At 35.6% G+C, this 27,270-nt stretch overlaps 1 protein-coding gene across 6 annotated transcripts in view; it reads right to left on the reverse strand.

Annotated features, from left to right (window-relative positions):
• celf2 (cugbp, Elav-like family member 2) overlaps positions 1–27,270 on the reverse strand; it is a 283,629-nt gene that overhangs the window by 35,864 nt on the left and 220,495 nt on the right. For all 6 annotated transcript variants that reach the window (XM_087786512.1, XM_087786517.1, XM_087786515.1 and 3 more), the window contains 3 exons: positions 26,186–26,320; positions 19,127–19,206; positions 1,866–2,027 (listed from right to left, as the gene is read on the reverse strand). In XM_087786512.1, the coding sequence (XP_087642638.1) occupies positions 1,866–2,027; positions 19,127–19,206; positions 26,186–26,320 (377 nt within the window). The remainder of the gene's footprint in view (positions 1–1,865; positions 2,028–19,126; positions 19,207–26,185; positions 26,321–27,270) is intronic.

The following is a 27,270-nucleotide window of genomic DNA, read 5'->3' on the forward strand; positions in this document are numbered from 1 at the left end:
ATGAAAGTAGTTTCATAAAAATGCGTTTACGGCTCGTTTGACTCAAATGACGCACACACACACACACACACACACACACACACACACACACACACACACACACACACACACACACACACACACACACACACACACACACACACACACACACACACACACACACACACACATACACACACACACACACACACACACACACACTGGGTGAATATAAATTTTGTTCAAACTAATTATTTTGTTTATGATGGAATTTTTGGTCTTACAAAGAGTGACGGGGCTTCATGAAGCATCGTCCTAGAGCGGATTACATGTCAGCCTGATAATATTTCGCTATTGTATACAACTCAAACCTAATATTTAACCACAAGCGACACCTACTGATCATGAAGACACTACCTTGTGTACCTTAAAAAAATACTAGCAACTAGTGATGTGTCGATGAGGCTTCATGAAACAGTTGATGAGGCATCATGATACAGTGTCTTCATGTTGAACGACCACTAGATGTCACTGAAGAAGATTGTAAACCAGAGAGTGACATCTAGTGGTCTTTCAAAATGAAGACACTGTATCATGATACCTCATCAGCTGTTTCATGAAGCTTCATGAACCACATGGAGAATAAACTCCAAATTATTCATTCATAAGCTTTATTTGTATTTGCAGATTACTCAAGTAGCATATTGATCTCTACTAGTGTATTACTACTCATCAACATACATTTCCCTTCTTGGTAAAGTCAATTAAATACATAATATACTGTATATATATATATATATATTATTATATAAATGCATACAACACCTGATATCTGTTTTGTTTGATGTGATGCAATTGCATGAATAAAACAAATCACTCAATTTTAATGAACCATACACATAAAAATGTATAAAACATAATTTAAGAGACTAATTTTGACTATTATTTATTAAAAGACCTGGTTAAAGACAGCATTGTGTGGTCGATTTAAAAGGGGTCCCAAACCACGGACCGCTTAAATGTTGCTGCGACCGATTATATTTATGTAACGATGTTCATATAGAAAAAAAGTCGAAATACAATAACGTAACCTGCAAAAAAAACCTGAATGAATGAAAAATACATTTCACCATAATGCTGAATCAGCAAATAGCTCTGGTCTGATTACAAAAAGATGCTTTGGCATCTATGTACAGTAATTGTATGCTGATGATAGTGTTCTGTATGTGTGTTTGTGTCTCCCTGCTTTTCAAGACTTTATGCCAATGTGTGCGTTTGTATTTTGTCATTATTTATATCGATTGAGTACTCGATACCAGAAGTTTATTTTCCAAAAATCGTTCATTTTCACTAGTCAAGAATCACTTGCTAATGTTATTTTAGAGAAATTCAGTTTCTTTTTTTTTTTTTTTTAAATAAAACACCTTCCAGACAGTAATAATCAATAGAATATTATATATATATACAGTATATTATATATTAGAATTATTATTATTTTTTCTTTCCAGTAACACATGTCTAATGGACTGGTACCAGTGTGTGGGAACCATTGAGTTAGTAGATCTAGTTATGTAAGTTTATTTTTGATAAAGTGAAGGAGATCGATGTCTCGTGAATTGATTGCTTTTGTCTTCCGCACGCAACTAACAAGAGAATGTTGATTATTCTGAGCTCCTTAGATCCATCTTTTTTACTATTTAATGGACTAAAATCGAATAAAATGTGGCCCCAGGCTTACATTTTATTCGTATATAAGAAGTAGAACAAGTGCATCAAACGACATGATTCGGAGTCGGAGCCGGTGAGATCGAGCCGAGATAGAGAGAGAGAGAGAGAGAGAGGCCACACTGCGAGGGATCAACGGAAGTTGGAAGCGTTTCACTTACAGCCAGGTACTGCGGGGTGAGGCCGCCCAGGCCCGTCAGGCTCCCCCAGGTGGTCGCGCTGTTGAGCTGCTGCATCTGCTGCGCCAGCTGCTGCTGCAGACGCCGCTGCTCCTTGTCCTTCTGCGTGTCGGCGAACTTCACCACGATGGGAGACGAGCAACCCTGCCGAGGGAAGAGAGAGGAGACGGCGGTGAGCGGGAGAACGTCGAGATAAGTGAAAGGAAAAAGAAAAAAGAAAGAGAGAGAAGGTCAGTGGTGATTACAAGAGCGAACAATTAGTCCACGATCACGACAAGTTAGGAACAGATGACACTTTGTTTTACTGCCCGTCACACAATAGTTTGCCATGATTTAAGAAGAAGGTTTGAGGCGCAGGTGAAGTTATAAGTATAACGTATCCTAAAAAATATCTTTTAGTCAACATCGTTTAAACAAAAATCAATGAAACATTTGACTAGAGTTCAGAAACACATTCTAACAAGTGTGTTTTCATTACATATTAACAAGGGAATAGTATATGTGGCTGTCATGAGGTCACATAAATGTATTATTTAACTCATTAAGGCATTAACACTTGTGTTATCTCAGGGTCAAGGTGACCCACAAAAGCCATAAAACAGTGATAGTTTGAGAGCTTTTTTCTTTCATTTGTTATTTTAGGGGGAAATACTTAAAAATGTAGTTTTTTTTAGGGTCATATTTCTAAATTAAATGGTTTTAAAATGAATTGTACACAATACAATAAGCTCATTTGGCTTTGTATTATGATGTAAAACTTTTTTTTTGTTGTTTTTAGAAAATATATGAAATGTAAAAATGTCATTTTTCAAAACAATCGGAAAATAAAATAAGATAACAAATGATATAATTTGCAACAAAATTACCGCTTAATCTTGTTTTATAAAGTCATTTGTAGTCTAAGAATAAATATTTTAAGTTTTCCCATTATATTGAAGCTCCTTTTAATTGTACATTCTTTCTTTTGGCCCCTTACGACAGTCATATAATAGTATATAATGTAACTTTAAAATAAATATGGGAACAATAGAGTGATGAGGCTTCATGAAACAGTTGATGAGGTATCATGATACAGTGTCTTCATTTTGAAAGACACTAGATGTCACTCTCTGCTTTATCAACTTTGTCTCTGATCTACTAATTCAATGAAACCCGGCATCATTTTCAAACTGAGAGTGGTCTTTTTTGATTAGGCTTCGTGAAACAGTTGATGAGGTATCATGATACAGTGTGTTCATTTTGAAAGACACTAGATGTCACTCTCTGCTTTATCAACTTTGTCTCTGATCTACTAATTCAATGAAACCCGGCATCATTTTCAAACTGAGAGTGGTCTTTTTTGATTAGGCTTCGTGAAACAGTTGATGAGGTATCATGATACAGTGTCTTCATTTTGAAAGACCACTAGATGTCACTCTCTGCTTTATCAACTTTGTCTCTGATCTACTAATTCAATGAAACCCGGCATCATTTTCAAACTGAGAGTGGTCTTTTCTGATGAGGCTTCGTGAAACAGTTGATGAGGTATCATGATACAGTGTCTTTATTTTGAAATACCACTAGATGTCACTCTCAGTTTGAAAATGATACCCGGTTTCATTGAATTAGTAGATCAGATCCAAATATTAAAAAGTAGAGAGTGACATCTAGTGGTCTTTCAAAATAAAGACACAGTATCATGATAACTCATCAGCTGTTTCATGAAGCCTCATCAATACAGCAGTCGTTGTCATTCAGAGTTCTTGTTTTCAGTGGGGTTTTTTGGTATTTTATTGAATTATTTTCAATTAAAAATATATATTCTCCTAACAGTACATTAAAGCCATCCCACCCGATAATAAGAACCTACAACCCAACCCATATTTCACTACATTTTTGAACTCACAACAAATAAAAAAAAAACCCCAAAAAATTCACAAGTGGAAAAAAAAAAAAAGCCTCAACTTTGATGGTCACACTCAGAGTGGCACAGGAAACTCTCGGCCCTACAGGGACTCCGTTATCTCCCAGTCCAGAGCGGCATTAACCAGAATGAGATTTCCTGACTTCTCCAACTATTTCATCAGCGCGTATGAAGAGGGACTTCTTTGTATCGTGTCGGCGGCGGCGCACGACGCTCGTGCACGGCTGCCCAAAAATTGGGGCTGACCAGCCACAGAAGTTGAAAGGGCAACCGGGAAGATTTAGAAGATTTGGACAATCGGAAGAGCGGCATCTAATTGTCGGAGATTTCTAGAGGCAGGACACACACACACACACACACACACACACACACACACACACACACACACACACACACACACACACACACACACACACACACACACACACACACACACACACACACACACACACACACACACACACACACACACACACACACACACACACACACACACACACACACACACACACTTGTGCGAACGGAACAAAAGCAGCTGGACGAGGTTGCAACAGCAGCCCGGGCTGGAGAAAATCATCATCTATCACATCACACTGTTCCACACACACCACAATCAAAGCCTTACTGGGGGCGAGACGCTCGGAAACAAAAGAAAACCTGCCACTGGAGAACAAAAACCTTTTGATTGAAACATTTTGTCGAGGCACAGGGGGCACTCGGCGTGGGAGAGAGGGATCGGAAGAGCTATTGGAGCGAAATTAAAACATTTAAATTAACCGCCGACTGTAAGAAGTCGAGCACCGGGTTGTGTGGAAACTGAGCGTGAAGGTATAGAATGACATGTGCAAAAAATATAGAATACTTTAGTCAATATTATGACCTATTTCAACAAAATAAATAATATATTATATTATAAAATATTAAAAGACTAAAAAAAGCTCACTTCAGAAACACAATTAAAGTTAAACACTATTTTTTATTTAAATATAAATGAATATCTAACTGTACTTACTGACTAACAATTGTATTAGTTTAAGTCATTAAAGATCTTTATCTGAGGACTTAAAAATATATATATTTTATAGGGTTTTTTTAGATTATATTTCTAAATAAGATGTATTTATAAGGAGATATTACACAATTAAATATCAACTTTCGCTCCTTTGGCTTCATATTTTAATGTCATGGAACATTTTTATGTTCGCATTAGATTTTTTGTTGTCGTTCGAAAATAAATGAACTGTTGAAAATGTCATTTTTCATAAAAATCTTTATATAAAATGAGATAGAAATTATATAATATGCAATCAAATTATTGCTTTTAGCTTATTTTCTCATATCATTTTTTACCATGTTTTTAATTAAAAAATGTGTAAAGTGAAACAATATCATTAATAAGGAACTTAAAATAAAAATAAGAACAATTTTGCTTTTTTTCGAAGTAAGAAAATAATGGCAAGGCTTCATGAAGCAGCTACTGAGGTATCACGATACAGTGTCTTCATTTAGAAACTTAAAGAAGCTTAAAAAAGTTTCCTGCATTAAAAGAAAATACTTTACTTTAAAAAAAGGCTGTAAACAGTTTGTGTTCAACAGAATTTTTTTTTTGGTTTAACAAAAAAAGAAAAATCCACTTTCACACTTTAAATGTATTTAGCTTTGATTTCTTAACCTTTATGATAATATTCAATTAGGTTTACAAAATTATTACTTATACCACTTCTACTTTTACAACTAATTAAACTACTGCTTCTACTACTTATACTTATACTACTAATTCTACTTGTACTTTTACTATTAACTATACTACTGCTTCTACTAATTCTACTCCTAATAATTCTACATTTACCATTAACTTTGACTTTAATACTCTAACATTGATAAAGTTTGAATCCAAACGTTCCACCCTGTCCGCACTCTACTCCGCGCAACAAACTAAAACCCAAAAACGACCCGCTCTGAACAATGTTGCTTCATCTACACTAGTCTCTCTTCTCTCTCCATCTCTTCTTCCTCCGATCAGGTCGTTCGATTTCTGAGTCTGGTTCTGCTCGAGGTTTCTGCCCGCAAAAAGGACGTTTTTTTCCTCGCCACCGTCGCCTCTCCTCGTATATAATGTTATTCAAACTGTAAAGTGTCTTAAGATATCTTTATGTAATGACACTTTAACATTGAATTGTAGTAATAGTGATGTTGAAGCAAAGGATTATGGGGAATCGCTTTAGATTATCGCAGTTTTTAGCATTTTGTGGGAAAATTGTAATAGTAGTTTATCTTTGTACAAACATCACAACTCGACATATACAGCAGGAAGTAAACCTGAAATCTGAAGTTACTCCACAATATAAAAAAGAGGATTATTTTTTAAAGGACTTAGTTTAAATTGTAATAAACATAACAAATCGAAGGTCGTGACCCAAAAGTTAACTTCTTTTCCGCTATTATTACGACCTTATCGCTTCCACAACATTCATATCGTAGAGCGGCATTAAATCCGTAATAATTAGAATGCTTGTTATGATGCCGCATTCATGGAGTTGCAGTCATTTAGATTATTGTAATAATTTTCCAATAAGTATTACGACTATCTTTTAAAACCAGTTTAACCGTCAGATAAAACCTAAAGTCGATTGATTCGTCTCGGTAATTCGAAATCGAGCGACAGAAAGATTTAATAAAAACTCTCGCGATCCTGAAGCGAAATGGCGAAAAAATGGGGGAAGAATCCATCCTTTAAACGTATAAACGGCAGCCGTCGGGATCGTCTCACATTCCCTAAGAACTCCCCGACAGTGATTAGTATCTACCTCTCCGTCCACGAGCATGTTTGACTTGAGATATTTATTCTCCCGACTGTGAAAGCCAGCGTCATCTTTATCTTCCGACACGTCTGGGCGTCTGAAGGCGAGTCCGGACATATTTACTCCGGCGCTCCACCAGTCATTTCGCCTCTTTAATCTGACCGCCGTCAGATGAAAGCGGAGACATGATGGGAGAATTGCATTCGGAGCAAGAGTGTCAGTGTGGGGCCTCGTCGCTGCACTCAATTCCCCATGAGACAGTCGCTTCCCATCCCTCGCTGCTAAATATCTCATTACTCCAGCTGACACGCGGTGAGTGGAGGAAACGCAACCCAGAATGAGAGTTCAGCCCCCGGAGAGGCGAGCGAGGGCCGGCGGCCTCTCCGGTGCTCGGCTCTGGATGGAAAACTGGGTTCTGGTTGAAAAAGCATTTGAACTTTTTCAAGGCATATTTCGCCCCTTAAGTCACTAAACAGCCTCTTCGAAAACAGGAAAATAGGGAATATGTGCAACCGACATCATCATTTTCATCATCTTCCAGGATTAAATCAATTGTTTTAGTATAATTTAAACTACTAATGGTTAAGAAACTATTTATTAAAGAAAAAACAAATTAACAATATTAAAGAAGAGTATATTGGTTAACTTTGACATATTGTATAACTTTATGCAACCGAAATTAGGATGATACAAGTTATAATGGCAAAGCACAATCATGTGCATTATATTTTTAGGGCAATATTGTTGAAAAATAAATTAAAATTAAAAGAATATTTTTAATTTTTTTCATCTTAAAATATCTTATTATAGGAAAACACTTTCAAAGTCAAGAACCACATTTCTAATCCCTGTAAAAATGTACTTTTTCTTTCATTGATCTTTATCAGTTTTTATTTTTTGGAAGTTTTTAATATCAAACGTTTTTAAATAACTTGTGATTTGAGGTTCACAGAAAAAATACTTGTTATATACAGGCTAGCTTGAACTTTTTCAAGGCATATTCGCCCCTTAAGTCACTAAACGGCCTCTTCGAAAACAGGAACATATGATATATGTGCAACCGACATCGTCTTCCAGGGTTTAATAAATCGTTTTTATTATAATTTGAACTATTACTGGTTAAAAAATTTGACTTTTTATTTAAGAAAAAACTAATTATCAATATTAAAGAAGAGTACTTGGTTAACTTTGACATATTGTATAACTTTATGCAACCGAAATTAGGATGATACAAGTTATAATGGCAAAGCAAAATCATGTACATTATATTTTAAGGGCAATATTCTTAAAAAATTAAATACATTTTTTGAATAGTTTTTATCTTAAAATATATTATTATAGGACAACATTTGCAAAGTCAAGAACCACATTTATAATCCCTGTAAAAATGTTCTTTTTCTTTCATTGATCTTTATCAGTTTTTATTTTTTGGAAGTTTTTAATATCAAACGTTTTTAAATAACTTGTGATTTGAGGTTCACAGAAAAAATACTTGTTATTGACAGGTGAGCTTGAACTTTTTCAAGGCATATTTGCCCCTTAAGTCACTAAACAGTATCTTTGAAAACAGGAAAATATGAAACATGTCAACCAACATCGTCTTCCAGGATTAAATACATAGTTTTTATTATAATTTTAACTACTAATGGTTAAAAGATGCAACTTTTTATTAAAGAAAAAACAAATTAACAATATAAAATCATGTGGATTATATTTTTAGGGCAATATTGTTAAAAAATAAATTAAAATTAAAGAATATTTTGAATTTATTTTCATCTTTAAATATCTTATTATAGGACTAAATTTGCAAAGACAAGAACCACATTTATAATCCCTGTAAAAATGTACTTTTCTTTCATTGATCTTTATCAGTTTTTATTTTTTGGAAGTTTTTAATATCAAAAGTTGTTAAATAACTTACAATTAGAAGTTTAGAGAAAAAAAACAACTTGTAATTGACAGGTGAGCTTCAACTTTTTCATGGCATATTCGCCCCTTAAGTCACTAAACAGTCTCTTTGAAAACAGGAAAATATGAAATATGTGCAACTGACATCGTCTTCCAGGATTTAATACGTTGTTTTTATCATAATTTGAACTACTGGTGGTTAAAAAATGTAACTTCTTATAAAAGAAAAAAAAAATTAACAAAATTAAAGAAGAGTATTTTGGATAACTTTATGCAATTTTTAGGACAATATTGTTAAAAAATAAATTTAAATTAAATCATTTTTGTCTTCCTCGTCCACTATACTCTGGTCTAAAATGTACATGTATTGATCTTAAAGTATCTTATTATAAGACAACATGTCCAAAGTCAATTACCACATTTATAATTTATAATAATGTACCTTATCTTTCATTGATCTTACTCTTTATCACTTTTTATTTTGGAAGTTTTTGATATCAAAAGTTTTTAAATTACTTTATATTTAAGGTTCACAGAAAACATCATCTTGCAAGATTTAATAGATTGTATTTTATTATCATTTTAATTACTGATTGCTTAAAATGTTACTTTTTGTTAAGAAACTAAATGTTTTCATTATAGAAAAAATCAAATAAACAATATTAAAGAAGAGTGTTTTGGCTAACTTTGACATTAGGATGATACAAGTCATAATGGGAAAGCAAAATCCAGTAAGTTATATTTTTGGGCTACATTGTTAAAAAAAAAGGAAAGAAGATGAGCATCTAAAAACATTTAAATTCTCTTTGTTTCTTGTCTGTCTTCCCATCAAAGTAGCATCAAAATTAAGTTAATATTGTCTTTATCTGCACTTCAGTGTCGTCAAAAATGTATATATATTGACCTTGTTTTTATTATATTTTATAATTTAAATGACTGATAAAAAAACAAACATGTAAAACATTTTTTATTATTAAACACATTTTTTATTTAAAAAACACTAATAAGAAATTTTAAAGAAGAGAATTTTAGCTAATTTGGACATAGTGTATAATTTCTGTAGATTATAATTTTGGGTAATATTGCAACAAAGGAAAGGAAAGAAAATTTTCAACTAAAGACATTTGAATAGTTTTTTTTTGTGTCTGTCCTCCCATCAAATTAACATCAACATTAAATGAATGTTGTTTTTCTTATGAGCACTTAAATGTCATAAAAAATGTAGATATATTGATCTTAAAGTATCTTTTTATTGAACAAAATTTGCAAATTTTCCAGAAAACTAGCGAGTCAAACTCCACATTAATAATCCCTTTAAAAATATATGTTTTTCTTTCATTGATCTGATTCTTTATCTATTTCTATTTTGTAAGTTTTAATATCAAGAGTTTTTAAATAACTTGTGAAAACAAAGGAATGCTATCAAGCCAGGTTTTTAGTTAATCTGCTCGACTTCGACAAATTTATCCTAAATTAACTAATTCCAGGTTCATTGCTTTGCATTAAACAACAGTACAGATATAACTGAATGGATGAAATACATCAATAAAGTTCTTATGATGCTCATTGTTAATCGTCAAGACGGTATTTTCAAATCATCCAAACATCAGTATTTATTTCCTGAGCTTTGGCATCAGAATGAGTTTTGGAAGTAGTAGTTTGATTTGGGAGAAATAACTACTAACATTTGTGGATGTTTATATAAATTATAAAGACTGGTAAAATTGGCTAACAACTAAAAACCCTGAATTAATTGCCAAAGTTGTAAAATATCAGAACAACGCAGGTGGGATGTGAGGCTGCTGGGGAATAAATGGAATTTTCAATAAAAAAGTGAAGATAAGATTATTATCAACAGCAGAAACCTGATTAATCTCTGACATTAAATTGTTATCTTCAAACTTATTACCCCTTAAATATTGTTAGCGACACACAACTTCTTGGAAACACAGCTTGAACCGATCCTTATCTGAGGCTTTTAAGGCTGATACGAGTTTTGCTTACCACCGTCAAGTACTAAAACCCCAAAGGAAGGAAAAAAAAAAAAAGAGAAGAAAAAAAGAGAAGGAGCCCCGTCTTGTTTAAAGTATCAGTCACTGCTAATAATGACCGTTGAAGAAAGTTTTCTTTTAGAAAAACAAGAACTGCTGTGTGTAACAAGAACTGCTGCTGAGTGCAAAATGTTGCACAAACAATACAAAATTAGCTACATATCCATCTGAAAGGAAATAAAATGAAATGTAACTGCTGAAGTTTAAGGCAGATTACGACAAAAAACAAGTTTACATCCAACTGTTTACACAATTTAAACAATATCAGAGCTACGATTACTTCTGCCATAGTGAGTACTTTACAATGTATGTAAAGTAAACAAACAATTGCTCAAACTAAGCAGAGAAACCAACAGATACACAGGTGAGAACTGTCGTTCAACTACACTAACTATGAAGACGATGGCTCCAGATCTTACTCTAGAACCGCAAGACAAATCAGACCCTAACAGTCATTTTACGTGGCTCACAAGTTGGCTTAAATTCAAGGTCAAGATATGAATGTAGTATACTGGACGTTTGTGTCTTCTCGTTTGTACTGTTGTATCAGTTTATTTTAGTGTCTAAACAAGTCTCGCCTGCAGTTAATACAAAACTCTGCAGCGAGAATTCTGACCTGCTGTAGTAGAAGAACTCACATTTCCCCGATCCTTAAATCTCTTCACTGGCTGCCAGTTTCTTTCAGGATCAAGTTTAAAATTCTGGTTCTTACTTTCAGATCTATTCATGGAAACATATGAAGACATTCTTGCTTTTTCCTAATTTTCTGGGACTCCTGTGTTTGTCTTATGTTGTCTTATGGCCTTTTAGAGTTTTTAAATTTGTAAGTATTTTTAACTGTGAATTGCTTTTGATTGTTAAAGTGCTTTGTGTAGCTGGTCTGGAAAGGCACTTTACAAATAACCATTGCTCACTTACCTACCTTTGTCCAATCCTCTTTTATTTTTGACCCAGTAGCAAATGTCCTCCTGTCTACACTCCCACCATGTCCAAACCCTTGTATGTCCTCCATATCTTTGTCTTCATGCGAGACAGAATCAAGTACAACGTACCAAACAAGCCAAAAAACAACATTAAATCGTTGAAAAAGGTATCACTCTTGGCTCACTTTGGTTACTGCTTTAAGTGCAGTGGAAGTTGGGTGCAGTAACCCGATAAAACAGTCTAAGACAGGGGTCTCCAACTCAATCATGTAAAGGGCCAAAATTTTAAACTGAGGCCAAGTCTGAACTGAATTTCTATTGATTTGTCTGGAGCTTTTTTTTTTTAACGGGAAGCAAGAGTCTAGACTGAATGTGAGTTTTTATCAAATTCAATGGTCCGTCTCAAAATACAAAAAATAATCCTGCTCCAACGTCGACACTTTTTCGTAAACACTTGTTTTTCTCCTTGAAGCAAAATCATATTATCCATTTTTCTTTCATCATTTGTCATTTTGTAATTGTAATTGCTATAAAACAAACAGTAGATTTGGAAACCTTGAAAAACACCTTTTGCGCCATAATAACATGAGATGCAATCAGAATTGGATTTAATTTAGAGTCAACAATAGCTATGTTCATGTTGTTTGTTGAAAATGAGTGAAGTTTGGGTGAATTATCCAAATATATATATCCAACTGATATCCAATTATCATTGGTTTGTGAGGTTGATCTTTTAAAAATGATCTTAACCCAATTAATGGAAAGACAATAAAGAAATCTTCTTTGAACTAACTTGAATCCTTCAATGGAAACGTCTGCCATGACAAGAGCAGATGTCTTCTGGGCAAGTCCAACTCGTGGACGCCCCTGGGTAGACCCCAGGACACACAGAGCAGATCATGTCCTGGAAACACTTGTATGCTGCCAGCGATTAGCTGGAGGGGGATACTTGGGAGCTGGGTAAAGGGGGTTCTGAGTCTTGGCTAGAATCGCTGCCTCCATGACTCAACATTGCTCAAAGTCTTGGGCTCTTCTTAAAGGGAGAGCGTGCTATTGAAACATGTTGCAATTGTCAGTGTGCATGCAAGATTTACGCTGATCTGCTGGGATCTTATGTTACAAACAACTTTCAAATATAGACTTATTGAAGTTTTTCCGAGATGTACAAGACGGACATTACAGACGAGCAGTTTCGAGGTATTTGGATGTTTTTAAGTGTCTTTTTAGACAAAGATATAGACAACTGAGCTCCAGTCTCTACATTAAAATGAACATACATGTATGTCTATAACTTTAAAAAAGAACAGATTACTCTTAAAATAATCTCAACCCTTAGTCAACATGGGGGTGAGTAGAAAATGAGTGAAATCTGAAATTTGGGTGAACTATCACTTTAAAGCTGCACTTCATTAGATTGAATATATTTTTCCCTGGCTCACTAACTTTAGAACAATTATTACAGTTTTATGAAAAAAAACAAGATAGTCATACTTTCATTCTGCCATTAAGCAGTTTTGTGATAGTGATAAGCAAAATTGAAAACCAAAGTATATTTTAAAATCCACCTAAAATCCCCTTAAAGGGCAACTGATGGGAAAACCCAACTCTCCTGACTCACATGTTTCAAATGTTGACGTCTTCATTTCCAAGATGCACCAAGTCCCTCATCATGACCATGTTTGGAACTTATTACTTTATAAAGTTGCTCTGAAATCCGGGCAAACAAGAGGTTACGAGAGCAGAGTCCATTATGACGTAATAATGGCTTTTCTCCACCTCAAGCAAGCTGTAATCACGCCCTGCTTTGGTTATACAACGAGTCCCTTGTAGGTGGAGACTTCTGGGATCGATGTAGGACCTCGATGTTTGACCAATCACACTAGAGTGGGTGTGGTTATGGTAAACAACCTTTTATCTCCAGAAAAACAAAGAGTTTTCAGTAGCAGGAACACTTCAATAAACACTTTTAAGACTTTCTTGAACTTTTCCTGAAAGAAATATCACTAATTATTATTTTCTTTTTCAAAAGTTCTCGGCCATATTTTCCAAAGTTGAAGGCGACTAAAATTACAGCATGTTGTGAAGCAACCCTGATATTAGATCCGTGCCCCCTGTTCGCTGACAGACGGACTGACGGCTTTGACACGCTATACCTTTACAACGACAGCCGGTGAAATTACGGTCGTTTGCGCCCGAACTGTCCACCCACATTAAAGCAAGGTTTGAAGGAGCCCCAAATAACAGCCCCTGCACCGTATAGCGCCGCGGCAGCGTTTTCTAATTTATATCTTCCCGTCGCGGCCGAGTGGGGAGACTGAAAAATCCACCTCTCTTTACCGATGTTGACAGATGTGTTTGTTCACCACTTAAACAGCTCTAATTTCTCTCACGCTCTACTTAAGCTCTCACTCAACCACACTTGAAGGATTGTGTATGTGTTTGACGGAGGAATAATGTCCGGGCGGGACGTTAGGCGGGGGGGGGGGGGACTGGGAATCAGCGCTGATGGGAAAGAAAAATGAGTTTGTATGAGGAAGGAAAAAAAAAAAAAACAACCCCAAAAAAAAAACAGACAACCTTTTTCTGTGCGTGTCTTTAGAAGGTTCGGCAGTGAATTACCTGTCTGGCTCATATCCACTTTCATTACGCTCTGACATTCAGTGAGCATGTGTGTTTGTGTGCCAGCGTGTACCTGAATGTCAGGCCGTAATGAGAATGGATATGACAGTGACAGGGCCATCAGTGTATCTTGCACCCCCCCCGATAGAGCCATGCGAGAAAAAAAAACAAAACAGAAAAAAAAACGACCCGAACATAGACACGCCATTTCGCCCCTTTTTTCCGAGACAGCGGGGGGCAATCGAGCCAAGACAATAACCGAACTCTATTTACAAGACCTCATTCACTCATTCGGACTCAAAGTAATTACTTTTAAATTGCAAAACGGAGGAACATTAACAAACGGATGCGGTAATTTAAGTTCGCCTGGGGCTAGACTGCTTGTTTTCAAATGGAAATGAAGGTGTTTCGCTTTTTTGTCCACTGCAATATCACCGTGTTACAGTTTAAGGCTCTTTCTTCTTTCGTGCACCCGATAAAAGCCACTTGCGGTATTAACCGGGACCATTGTGCCGAACAACGCTCGGGAGCGAGGATAAAGTTTCATTATGGCATAGCGTGAACGAACACCGTTGAAAACGAACGTCCTTCTCCGATTGGAATGCGGCACTTTAAACACCCACGACCTGTCCTAGAAGCGGCGCCGGCGCGTAGGGTCGTTTCACATCAATGGTCGTATGATTATAAAAACCATGTCTGACAAGTTCACTTTCAGTAAGACACCCTGTAATTAGATTTTTTTTTTTTAATTTTCCTTCTCTTTTTGAAAAGCTGCTTAATCAGACGACCCAGATTCAGATGGTCGGTACACTGCAAAAGTACAGAATGATCGTCCTGTTTAACTTAAGATGTCCAAAAATGGCGCCTTAACGAAACAAAGCGATCACCATTCTAGAACTAGCAGAAACCGGTTTCTGGACTAAAATGTAAACAACCGCATTTATTTTAGTTATTTAGAACAACATTGTATAAATGTGGGTTGATTCCATTTGGAGATAGAGCCACATTTTTTCTCTATTTTCTTTCTATTGCTAAAAAATTAATATAATTTTGCACATTTTCGGATTAAAATTCTTTAGTATAACAAAAAACAACAACATTAAACAGTAGAAATATAAAAAAACTGGAGACAAAATTACTGGAAAACAAATTATATTTATTAAAAAAATAAAACTAGGCTTATATAAGAGGCTAGGTGACAAAATATATTGCATTTTCATTAATCCAAAATACAGATATCGCCCAAGACCAGGGGATTCATCCATTTCTTAATATTTTATGGTTCTTTCTTTTGTAAAAACAGCCCCATTGTACATGCTAGAAAGATGGTTTCAAGTAACTCGTGTGTGTCAAACTCAGTCATGCAACATCTTAGAACAGTTTTGAGCACTAACCAAAAATGTGTATATTCACCAAACTGTCAGGGAGTGTGTTGGATGCTTAATCTTAATGATCAGTGTGTTACTTTACACAAATATCAGTTGTACTCTTATCAGAAGTCAAATTGTTGACATTCATTATCGCAGTTCTTTATCTTATCTTTAAGTATTGGTTCACCTCCATTTGTATTGTCCAACAACTAAAAAGGCTAAACAAGTTTAAACACATATTAAGCTTGCAATGTGTTTAAATGAAGATAAACGTAGCTGGAGCAGAGATATCTGGAACTTTCGCTACAAACTAATTTCTTTCTGGAAAATTCCTCATGTTGAGGCTTCTATAAGAGATGGCAATACAGACGAACAGTATGGAGGTATCTGGATGTTTTTAAGTGCTTTTTTTGGACGAAGACAACTGAGCTCCAGTCGCTACATTAAAATGAACAAACAATGTTGTCTAAAAAAGGAACAGATTCATCTGAAAATAATCCCAATCCTTAGTCAACATGAGGGTGAGTAGAAAATGAGTGGATTTTGGGTGAACTATCACTTTAAACAATGCCATATTTACATCTACATTTGCGCTAACTGTCCAGTGGCTTCATCAAATGACAGAGCGCCAGTTTGTGCTCTGTATTTCCACTTGCTTTAACTGGAGTAGTTTGGTCGCATATTACTACAATGATACATTATAATGCCTTGCATTCAATGCAATTCAAACGATCTTTGTTAGTCCATTTAAGGATTTAACAAGGGTTTTTTTCTTAGCTCTGCTTATTCTTTAAAAACCAAACTACAAGTAGTGGCTGGTGGGGTTCTTTTTCTTTTCGCTTAATTGGCACCACTGTCACATATTGAATACACAAACAGCAATTTAAAGTCTTATTCCTGTCGCCTCAAATTAGCTGTCGGCAACAACACAAGGTGAATCAGGGACTAGCTTAACACAAAGTCCTCCTTTTTTTACGGGTTGAATAACTGCTTCACCTGCATCTAGTCATCGTTGCCCCCCCACCACCCCCTGAGCAAACCCCCACACACCCTGCATGTCAACATCAGAAAAGCCATTTTTAAATACAGAATTTCTATGGGCACTTTTATGGAATTATCGAGAGCCAGCCGACGTCGCACTGAATGCTTTTCCATCACTAAACCCTTCTCTCCTTGGGTATTGCATATCTACTTAAAACACATTCCGTGCAACAATGCGAGCTGTTGGCAAAACGACTGGCTGTAACTGAAAAATATCCTTTTAGCAATAAGTACATCCAAATCTGTCTGAGCCTGAACTATCCAGCAAAAAAAAAGACCTCCTGTTCTGAAACATTGCCACTTAATATTACTACTGGTGATTTAGTAAGATTGTATTTCCAGACTGATAAATGCTACATACGGTTATTTCATTTCGGCACATGGTAATTTCCTTCTATTTATGGGCATCAGCTGCATGTTTACTCCTGCACTAGGAGCACTTTTTTTTCCCACCACAGACAATTTTCTTATTCAAATCGAGTGTTGAAAGGTGATTGCTTTTGTATGTTGTTGAGGTTTTTAAACCGGCAAGATAAATTTGTTATCTCAGGCAATTTAAATTCATTTTCCTACTATTAACAGAGCACAAAATAGTTATAAAAAACTAGCTATCTCAGGGCACTTTTCTAAAAGACCTTTACAAATTTACCAGAACACTCTCCCTTGAGTGTAAACCTATCGACAGTGGTGAGGAAATGTTGTTTTATCAGGAGGAAACCTCTGCGGCGCGCTGGACTCAGGCCATCTGCCTTGACTAGTTGAATAAAACTAAAAATATCACACACAGATTTCTCCAGTTTTTTAAATGCGAAACGTCTGCAAGTGACCTTAAAATTAGTTCTGTTTGGGTGGTGAGTACGAGCAGGAAGTACCATCATTCCCTATGAATATTAAGGAGTGCAAATACATTGAGGATTCTACCTCTTTTGTTTATCCAAGACGTCCTTTAAAGAACATTTTAGCTTTTAAATAGCTAATCCCTCATTCTATGCTGATGATACCATATTACTTATATACTTTGTAGCTCAGATATTCAGTTTAAAACGTCCAAAATACAGTTTTATTTATGCAATGAATTATTAAAAGAGCCAAGAAGCATTCCTTGCATCATGATCACTAGCGTTATTAAAGAGTAGACGTAGTAAAACTGCATCACCATCATTCAAATAATCATGAATAATTTTGTAAACTCTTTCCCAGAAGGCATTTTGGAGGGACTGAAAGTAAGTAAGTAAGCAATAGTAAGTAGTAGCTATTTGTAAAGCGCCTTTCTAGACGAGGGTCACAAAGCGCTTGAACAACAGAACAATACACAGTTAAAATACATACACATTTAAAAACTACAAGGTCAAGACAACACAGTGGCAAAAATGGTAGTCCCAAAATATTCAAGAAAAAGTCTGCACAAATAAAAAGGTCTCAAGATGTTTCTTGAAGGAGTCAGTAGACTCCATCAAACGAAGAGGGAGAGGAAGATTGTTGCAAATTTGGCACTCAATGCAGACCTTTACAGATTGGGGAAATGTGAGTTCTCCTACTAGAGCAGGTCAGAATGTTTAGACATACCTGTATACTAATATTTCCAGTACTTGGTGGCCATAGGAAGTTTGTTGAAGGAGCATAAGCATAATTTGCTTGCCTATTTTGAAAAAGGATTTTCTGTAAGATTGGCAATGTTGCTATTTGTGTTTTTGGGACTTTTTGAAAATATGACCCACATGGACAGAACATAAATACAGAATAAAGAAAAGAATCAGATAGCGTTAAACAATATTTTCAAAATGTTCTAAAATTTCCAACACCACACATATCAACTCATCTTATTTTACAGAATAATTTGAATTAATTCAATTGAAATTCAATTTAGTTTTCACCCTTTTAATTAGCATTTTCAAGCTAATAATTGCTGTAAATAATGTATTAAAAGATGTTTACAATTAAGTAGTTTGTTTGATTCTTCCTCTTTCACAGAGAAAGAAGACTTTTTTTTGTCAAAATCCTGAATCCTAAATCCTTAAAATCAAAAATACATTTGAAAATATTAAATATCTATGCTAAATAGTAAGCTAAATAGCTAAGATATACCCGCGGTATTGGTAGCAAATGCTAATAAAGCTAAAGACGCAAACAACAGACAAATGTACATTAAAAAAAAGATCCAACTTAGATATCTAAAGTATTAAACGGATTTATTTAAAAAACAACAAAAGCTTGTTTTCTTGCCAACACTTCAAAAGCTAATGTAATAATACAGTTCGAGCAGTGGATTTTTGATGTAGTGTTGCGTTTTGGTATCTTTATTTCGCTGAGCAGACATTATTGTTGGCACCCTTTCTTTTACCCGACGTTAGCATCTGTGTCAACTCCAAATAGAGTTAAAAATGGGGAACGCTAACAAGATGCTAATTGGTCACGGTTGTCAATTCCGTTGGCCTGTACTGCTGGCATCAGCGACCTTTTTTTTTTTTTTGGGTTCAAGCAACGTACCACGTGTTGCTGTGTTCGGTTGGAATGTGATTGTCAGAGAGTGTGAGGCAGGACTGGAATGACGTGTCAGGTGGTTCAAAGAACAACAACAACAACAACAACAAAAGAAAGAGCGAGAAGAACGGACAAGAGTACAGTACCTCCATGGTCTGAGACTGGTGCATGGCTTTGATTGCATTCTGTGCCATAGCTCTTGTAGAAAACGTGACAAACGCACATCCTGTAGGTGGGGGAGGAGGGGAAGGGGAAGGGGGAGGAAGGGGATGGAGGGACAGTGGACGGGAGGAAGGGGAAGGAGGAGAAGGAGGGAAGACGAGAAAGAACAAAAACAAGACAAAAGGGTTGGACACATTGTTATAAAAATAACCCAAAACAGACCCATATAACAGAGATTGATACAGAGAACAGGCAGACAACAGTGTTCTCAGTTGCTGTAACAACAGTCGGAGAAAAAAAGGGACAACGTCACGACGACCACAGCCCTCCCTGACCCTTTCCCACTACATCGTAAGGATATTTTCAAATTTGAAACTCAAAATAAATGACTTAGACATTGTTATAAAAATATAAAAGGGAGCAGAATTTAGGCTTTGGTGATATATTGCACATATTGTAGTGGGTGAGATATTTTTATTTAATAGTTTAAATTTGATTCATTAGTACATGTAAAACTTATCTACTTTTTTTTTTTTTACATCATGGGATTCTGCTTATTTATTTTCTTCGGTAAGCTGACACTTTTAGTCGGAAGAGACAGAAAAATCAGACTGTTAAGTTTGTTTTGCACTGACTGTCTTGATGAAGTGTCTGTCAAAAACATTTATAGTTATACATATACTATTTAAGTTTTATTTTATACATTTTGACATGACTTTATTGTTGTTTTTTTTTAGTTTAAGTTATCATGAAAGTGAAAGTGGAATCATTTTAGGATGGCTATGCTTTTTAATTCTTTGAAAAAAACAAGGTTTTTGTGAACAGAAACACTTTCTCTTAATACAAATAATTAAAAATAATAATAAGGAAATTGTTATTGTATTGTACTGTATCACAGGCGTCCTCTCTTGAGACCCTTTACAAAAAGGGTCTTTTGGATTCAGTATAAAATAGACTGAAAGAAATGATGATGAATAAATAAAACAAGACTACACAAATAAATAAATAGAATAAAACAATAATGATAAATAAATAGATATAAATAAAATAAAAAAAGGGACTAGTAAAATAAAGTAGGCATATAAAAACTAATATTTAAATACAATTAAATAAAACTTTAAAATTGTATTAAAGTGTCCCTTATCTGATTTTTGAACTGCTCTTGAGAAATATTTATATCCTGCATGAGCTATTGAACATTTTTTACATTAGATTTAAGTTGTTTGTTTCTCGCTTATTTAAAAAATGTTTTAATAACATAAACTCTGTCTCACTGGTAGGCAGTGGAGGTTCTGAAGAACATCTTGATTTTCTAAAAATAAATCCTACATGAAAGCATTCATTTTTTTAGTGATATTTAATGGGTATTTTTGGGTATTGAAGTTTTTCGTACAGAATAATTCAGACAAACTAAGTAACACCACGACCTGCTGCAGAATTCTACAATATCTCAATTAAATGTCATATTTAAATTAGGAAAATTATTTGATGTACGGCGACATTTAGAGAGGTATTACTGTCTCTTCCAAGCTGTTTTTTAAATTGAATATTTTGTTTTTAAATCCCCCCATTTTAATCTCTTGGCTCTACTTTGAATTAAAGCTTCATTAATAAAGTGCTGACGATTTTTTTTTGGATCATGTTTGTACTGTTGGAGTGGCTGACTGTGTACACTACGGAATACATGACACCGATACACACACATCATAAGATTGGTTGCCGGGTAGAATCCCATTAGCGCCGTCATGACGTGATTGGTGCAAATAAAAGGGAAGTGAGTTTGACAGCCGGAGTGATTGACACTGATTCTAGCCAACGAAGAACGGACGCTCCCCCGGGGGCTGTTTCTAGGAGATGTTATTGTGTTGGTTTTTTTTTTTGTGGGTCGGGGGTGAATGGAGGTTGTGTTTGTCTAGTTGGTTAGGGAGTGATTAGAGGAGATGATGTGAGGAGTGCTCCAACAACCCTCGGGCTAATAATATGCTAACCAACTCACCGAACCACGTTAGTGCCGCCAGTCCTGAACACATGCAAACACACACACACATGCACACACACACACACACACACACAAGCACGTTCAGGTTTCGGCCTGGCTACGAAGGGGGAAAGATGGAGTAATAAAACGAGTCCACATGATTTCGGAGGAGAAGAGAATGGGAAAGAGGAGAGGAAGGTGATGAAACAGAGAGTGAAGAGACGGTGCAAATAAGAGACATTTTGAAAGTGAAGGACTGACATTTTGAAGAATTGATGTGATTGTCCTCTTCCACCTCTATCAAATCTAGCGGTGGCGGCGGGAGAAGAAGGGCTGGGAGTGACTGATGGTCGTTTCCTTCTGCCTAACAGGGTTTTATATGTTGGGGTCATTCAAGAGAAGAGCTCGACATTGACTTGGGATTCTAACATCTTTGTCTTTGTACTTAAGATCCAAACACACCTTGTTTTCATCAGGATTATTTTGGGTGATATCAGGGAGTACAGATAATCACTTTATCTCCATCTATATTTAGTCAGCTTGGTTCTTTTACAGGGTCTACAAAGACTCTTCGTGGACTCAAAACGACCTCCATGAACGGCTCTGTCTGGACTTAACCTGATTTTTCCTTTTTGCCCTTATTAGTCGAAACAGTTGTGCAAGAACTACTCTCTTATTATTAGTATTTTATTCGTCTCATCCCAAAGATGGTGATAAACTAAGACCTCAAACTAATATTAAGCAAGTTAGAGACTTTTAAAAGTCCTCCACATTTTCAGCCGTCTGTTCAGCCTTTAGCAGCTTTAACATAATTTTTTCAGGATCTCTTTGAGCAAGCAGGTTGAAGGGAATATAGAATATTTAAAACTAAACTACTGTCGACTAAGGGTTGGAATTATTTATCTTTTTTAGAGTTATAGACAAAAATGTTTGTTCATTTTAATGTAGCTCAGTTGTATTTGTCTTCAACTTTATCCAAAAAGACACCTGAAAACATTCAAATATTTCCCAACTGCTCGTCTGTAACGTTGAACTTGAATTGAAAAACTTTAACCTCTATATTTTGTGGTATGTTAGCCTTTTAGTTTCTGCTTTCAACAAGCTTAAAAAATATAGATTTATTTAAGTTTTTCTGTAACAATTACTTTTTTCCTGGCTTCAATACAAGAGGGAAGTTACAGACAAACAGTATGAAGGTATTTGGATGTTTTTAATTGCATCATTTTGGAAGAAGATGAACCTGAGCTCCAGTCGCTACATTAAAATGAACATGCATTTTTGCCTAAAACTCTAAAAAGGAACAGATTACTCTGAAAATTGACGTGAGGCGGAGAAGAACATGAGTGAAGCTTGAACATTGAGCTTGTAAACACCGACCACAAATAGAACAGCCTAAAATTGGTCCAATTTCAAGATACTGTAAGTCTGTCTTGTACTACTTAGAGACTAAATATAGCATTATTATCTCCTTCCTTCATAGTTATGACACTCACATTTTAAGTGATAGTTCACCCAAAACTCAAACTTAATTCATTTTCTACACACTCTCATGTTGACTAATGGTAGGGATTATTTTCAGGGTAATCTTTTCTTTTTTAGAGTTATAGACAAAAAATGTCTGTTCATTTTAATGTAGCGACTGGAGCTCAGTGGACGAACTTCCTCCGAAAAGGTGATTAAAAACATCCATATACTTCCATACTGCTCGTCTGTAGTTTCCTTTATTGAAGCCTCGACAAGAAGAATTGTTTCGGGGAAGAAAAGAAAAAGTTTATATTTTAAGCTTGTTTGTGGCAGACACTTAAAGAATAACAAGCGATGCAAACCGTAAGTACTCGAGGTAAATATAGCGAGTGCTTCCAGTGTAGACAGTAGACTGTATGCACTTGGATTACTCTGAAAATAATCTCAACCCTTGGTCGACATGAAGGTGAGTAGAAAGTGAGTGAAGTTTTTTGGGTGAACTATCACTTTAAATGTTTTTAAATGTGCTTCCTTCCACATGAGTTTCTTTTGTTTATTGATAATTGAAATGGACAATCTCTGTCTCTAAGCTTAGTTTGAAGTCTCAATATCACTAGTAACATTGATTTAATCAATCTTCCGTTGATATTCAAGGAAGTACCCGGTTGCTGGTTCATCTTAAACACGTAGGATAGTTTAGAGCTCGTAAAGTAGCATGTGCTGTGTCTCAAATCGTGCACTTCTTTACAGTACACTGTAAGACAGTGCACTTACTAGCGCAGTGCTCCTTCATCTATAAAGAGGGTCACTTATTTTAAACTGGATGATATCCGTCATTTCTCTTCTGGTCATCAGAAGCCTCGACCTTGTCTACGCAGCCCAGAACTGGACCAGTTCTTTGATATGAATGAACCCCTCTAGACTCAGCTCTTAGGAGAACTATTTATAAGCCGGACGGCTGCAAAGTCGTGCGCTGTCAAACTGGATCCGCTTCCTATCTTTAGCCCGATGATCCAATTGATGCTCCTGCAATAAAGCTTCCCACAGCAGATGAACGCCGTGGAAAGGTGGAAACTCCTTTTGGCTGGAGAGAAAGGACGGCGATGGAGCTCCAAAAATATCTCACGGGCCGCATTCTGTCGTCAGAGGAGATCCAAACAGTCCTTTAATGAAAGTAGGGTAGCTCCCCAGGCCCAGCCATTCCACTGGTGGTGTGATCCATATTTTATTAATAGTGAGATGGTGAGGAGCTTCTCTGATTGATACTGGAGTTTAATCAGAGCTAGGTGGGAGTGAAGGCCTCTGGGACGCGCGAGAACATAGACACCCCTATAAGACCTATTTATTTCCGGCTGAATTCATCGGTTACCAGCCAGATTTTAAGATCAACAACCGGCGTTTTTTTTCTCCCTTTTTGACTCGCATCACTCGTTAAGTGGTTTATATTAGTTCTACAGGAATTTGGCTGACACATCTGAAATATTTATGAGGACAAAAGAGAGCGCCGGAGAGGGAGGGATGGAGGAATGTGGGATGTCTGGGTAAAAAAAAAAAAAAAGAAAAAAAAAAAGAGGACAAATTGATGCAAGAGAGGATTCTGGGACAGTTTGGCATGGCTTGAAAAAAAAAAAAGGAAAAAGAAAATCATTGACTGGTTTTTAGTTAGAGACAACCTTGAGGAGAAGAGATGAATGAGAAAAAAAAAAAAAAAAAAATCGACTGACGAGAAAACATCCAGAACATCTGACAACCGGAGAAAAAGAGGAACACGACACATCGAACCTGTGGACGATGACAGGAGGAGGAGGCAGAGGACACACATAGAAATCACAAGGGGGAGGACGAGGGAGGGCAAATGAGGGCGATGGAAAAGGTGTTTTCATGAACGGACACCGACTTATCTGTGCTGTGAAATATGAGCTCGACAAAAAGTAAAGTGACATTTTCTCCACTGAGACTGTGTCTTCTTTTAATTGAAGTTTTTCTTTCATTCAATCGTAAGTAAATGCAGCAAATATGGAAAAGGAAAACTATTATCTTCAACCCCAATAAGCTTAATAAAAATACATATTATTGGTATTAACCCAATACTCAGAACATTACTGTCAACTAAAATATAACAAAATAAGTAGAAAATGTTGGCGCAAAATAGTTTTAATGGTAATGTAATGTAATATTTGGGTCTTACCAGTTCACCACATGTTTTTCTTTTCACAAAAAAACATCAGATTTATTTATTTTTCAGATGCTTCTCTGAGTCCAAAAATATATATTCTTTGGGAATTTAATGAATTCATTTTAATTTTGTGTGTGTTCCGATCATATTTAAAAAAAAAAAAAAAGTAACCAGACTTGCAAAACGATTTTCTTTTTTAAAATAATTAATTTCTTGACTAATTCATGACTTTTTTTTTTGTTAATATTTCTTTGTTTGTCATGTGACTTCTTCCGATAAGAAAAAAAACCATTAAAATCAAAGCTTTTTTTTGTTTGACGTAAACAAATTTGTTTTGTTCGACCTGGTGTAATTTTATTTTTAGAGTATCGTATAACGTTATACTATGTTCATGTGATTAAGACCTTAAATTCAATTATAAGTTCTTGTTTATTTATTAAAGAAAGTTAAACTGTGAAAATATTTAGCTTAGCAAGGATTTTAATTTTTTGACACCTTTTTTTCATACTATATGTTGATCAGTGGTAATTGTTTGTACAATTTGCACACCTACATCATACAGTTATTTTATCAGGTGTTTTTTTTCCATAACTATCTCAAAAGTACTTTAAAAAAAAGGGGTATTTATTAGGTTATTATCCCCCAAACATATCCAACATGGCCGCTGTTTAAAGATAATTTTAATTTGGCTAAAGTAACATAAAATTTAACACAACACAATTTAAACCAAATTATTTAAATCCGTATTTGTTTTCAGGAAATCCAACATTTTAGGTTGAAATTTTCCAACAACAGCCTTTGACTAAACTCCTTCAGACAACCCGATGCGGAAAGATGTCTCGTCGGGGTCGGACACTTCACCCCGACTTCGGCCGCGATCGTATCAGAGAGCTTTCGCTCGGCTTACAGGGCGGCTAAACTGAAGCGGCAGGGATGGCGGAAGACATGAATGGGGGGTCGGAGGTCAGACAAAAGGGAAGATGTTTGGAAGGTTGAGGCTGAGAGAGCAATAGAAGGGGGAAAGAAAAAAAAAGAGAAAGGCAGAGGAGATATAGTGGAGAGAAAGACTTTTTTTTTTTTTTTTTTACACCAAAACAGCCCCAGGATGGCGCTCTAGCTCGTCTGCTAGAGGGAAATAGTAAGAAATAGTAAGACATACTAATACATTCATTCTTCGAAACTGGTGCCGTTTCTGCTTTTTTTTGGAATCACCCAATATTTGATTTAAATGGATTTTTGAAACCATCCTTCCAATAAAAATCCAGACCAATCCTTCATGTAGTAAAATACTTATTTTGTAAAAGGCCTCGAGGGTTGATTCTAAAAGAAAAAAAACTAACTAGAGTACTTTCTGGAGGCGGTTGTGGTGACGATATTCAAGTGCTGGGGATAGTGTAGAAGTGATTCAAAGAGACACACACACACCTCTGCTGAGTCCGTCAGGCCCTCTGAGGATCCGACACTCTTCGATCTGCCCGAACGCAGAAAACATGACCCGAATGTCGTTCTCGTTGCACTTCTTAGACACCATGCCGATGAACAGCTTCCTGTCTTCCACCGCTGTGACGAAAGAGAAGGACAGAGGAATGAAACAAACATGTTTAGTACACAAGTATAGTCTGTACACAAGTGTGTGGAAACATAGGGATGTGTTGACGAGGCTTCATGAAACAGCTGATGAGGTATCATGATACAGTGTCTTTATTTTGAAAGACCACTAGATGTCACTCTTTGCTTTATACTCTTTTTTTCTCTGATCTACTAATTCAATGAAACCTGGAATTATTTTTCAAACAGAGAGTGACATCTAGTGGTCTTTCAAAAAAAGACACTGTATCATGATACCTTAACTGTTTCATGAAGCATCATCAACCATCACTAATATATTTCTATCTATAGAGATATTGTTGGGGTTTTAATTACAGTAAAATTGTAATTTCTTCACAATATATACTAACTTAAATACCAAGTTATACCCGGCTATGGAAAATACATGTAGACACTATTTCAAATGTTCAAGTTACTACTGCCCTTTGCACCCAATTTACAATAGGCCAACAATTCTAAAAAATAATCCTTATTCTTTACATTATACATATAGTTGAAATATATAAAAAATTGCATGTTTTCATTTCCATGGGGGACCTTTGCCCCCCTTTTGCCCCCTTGATCTGTATACAGTATTTTCCGGAGAATAAGGCACACTTTAATAGCATTTAATTTTCTTAAATAAATGACGGTGCACCTTATAATCCGAAGCCTTTATATATGATATTATTATTATAATGTTATTAATATTATTATATGCGACTCATTGTATCCTTTTCTTTGCGTATATTTGATCTACGTTCTTCAAACTTGAACTTTGTCATCCCTTGAACTTTGTTCTTTTGTTTGATCTTTGTTCGTGTTTCATGAACCTTCTGTATCGTCGGCTATGAACTGGAAACCCAATTTCCCAGAAGAAGCTCCAGAGGGATTAATAAGTCAACCTATCAATCAATAAATTC

This window comes from Callionymus lyra, chromosome 3 (genome assembly GCF_982586985.1).
Source record: "Callionymus lyra chromosome 3, fCalLyr1.hap1.1, whole genome shotgun sequence".
Lineage (NCBI taxonomy): Eukaryota > Metazoa > Chordata > Actinopteri > Syngnathiformes > Callionymidae > Callionymus > Callionymus lyra.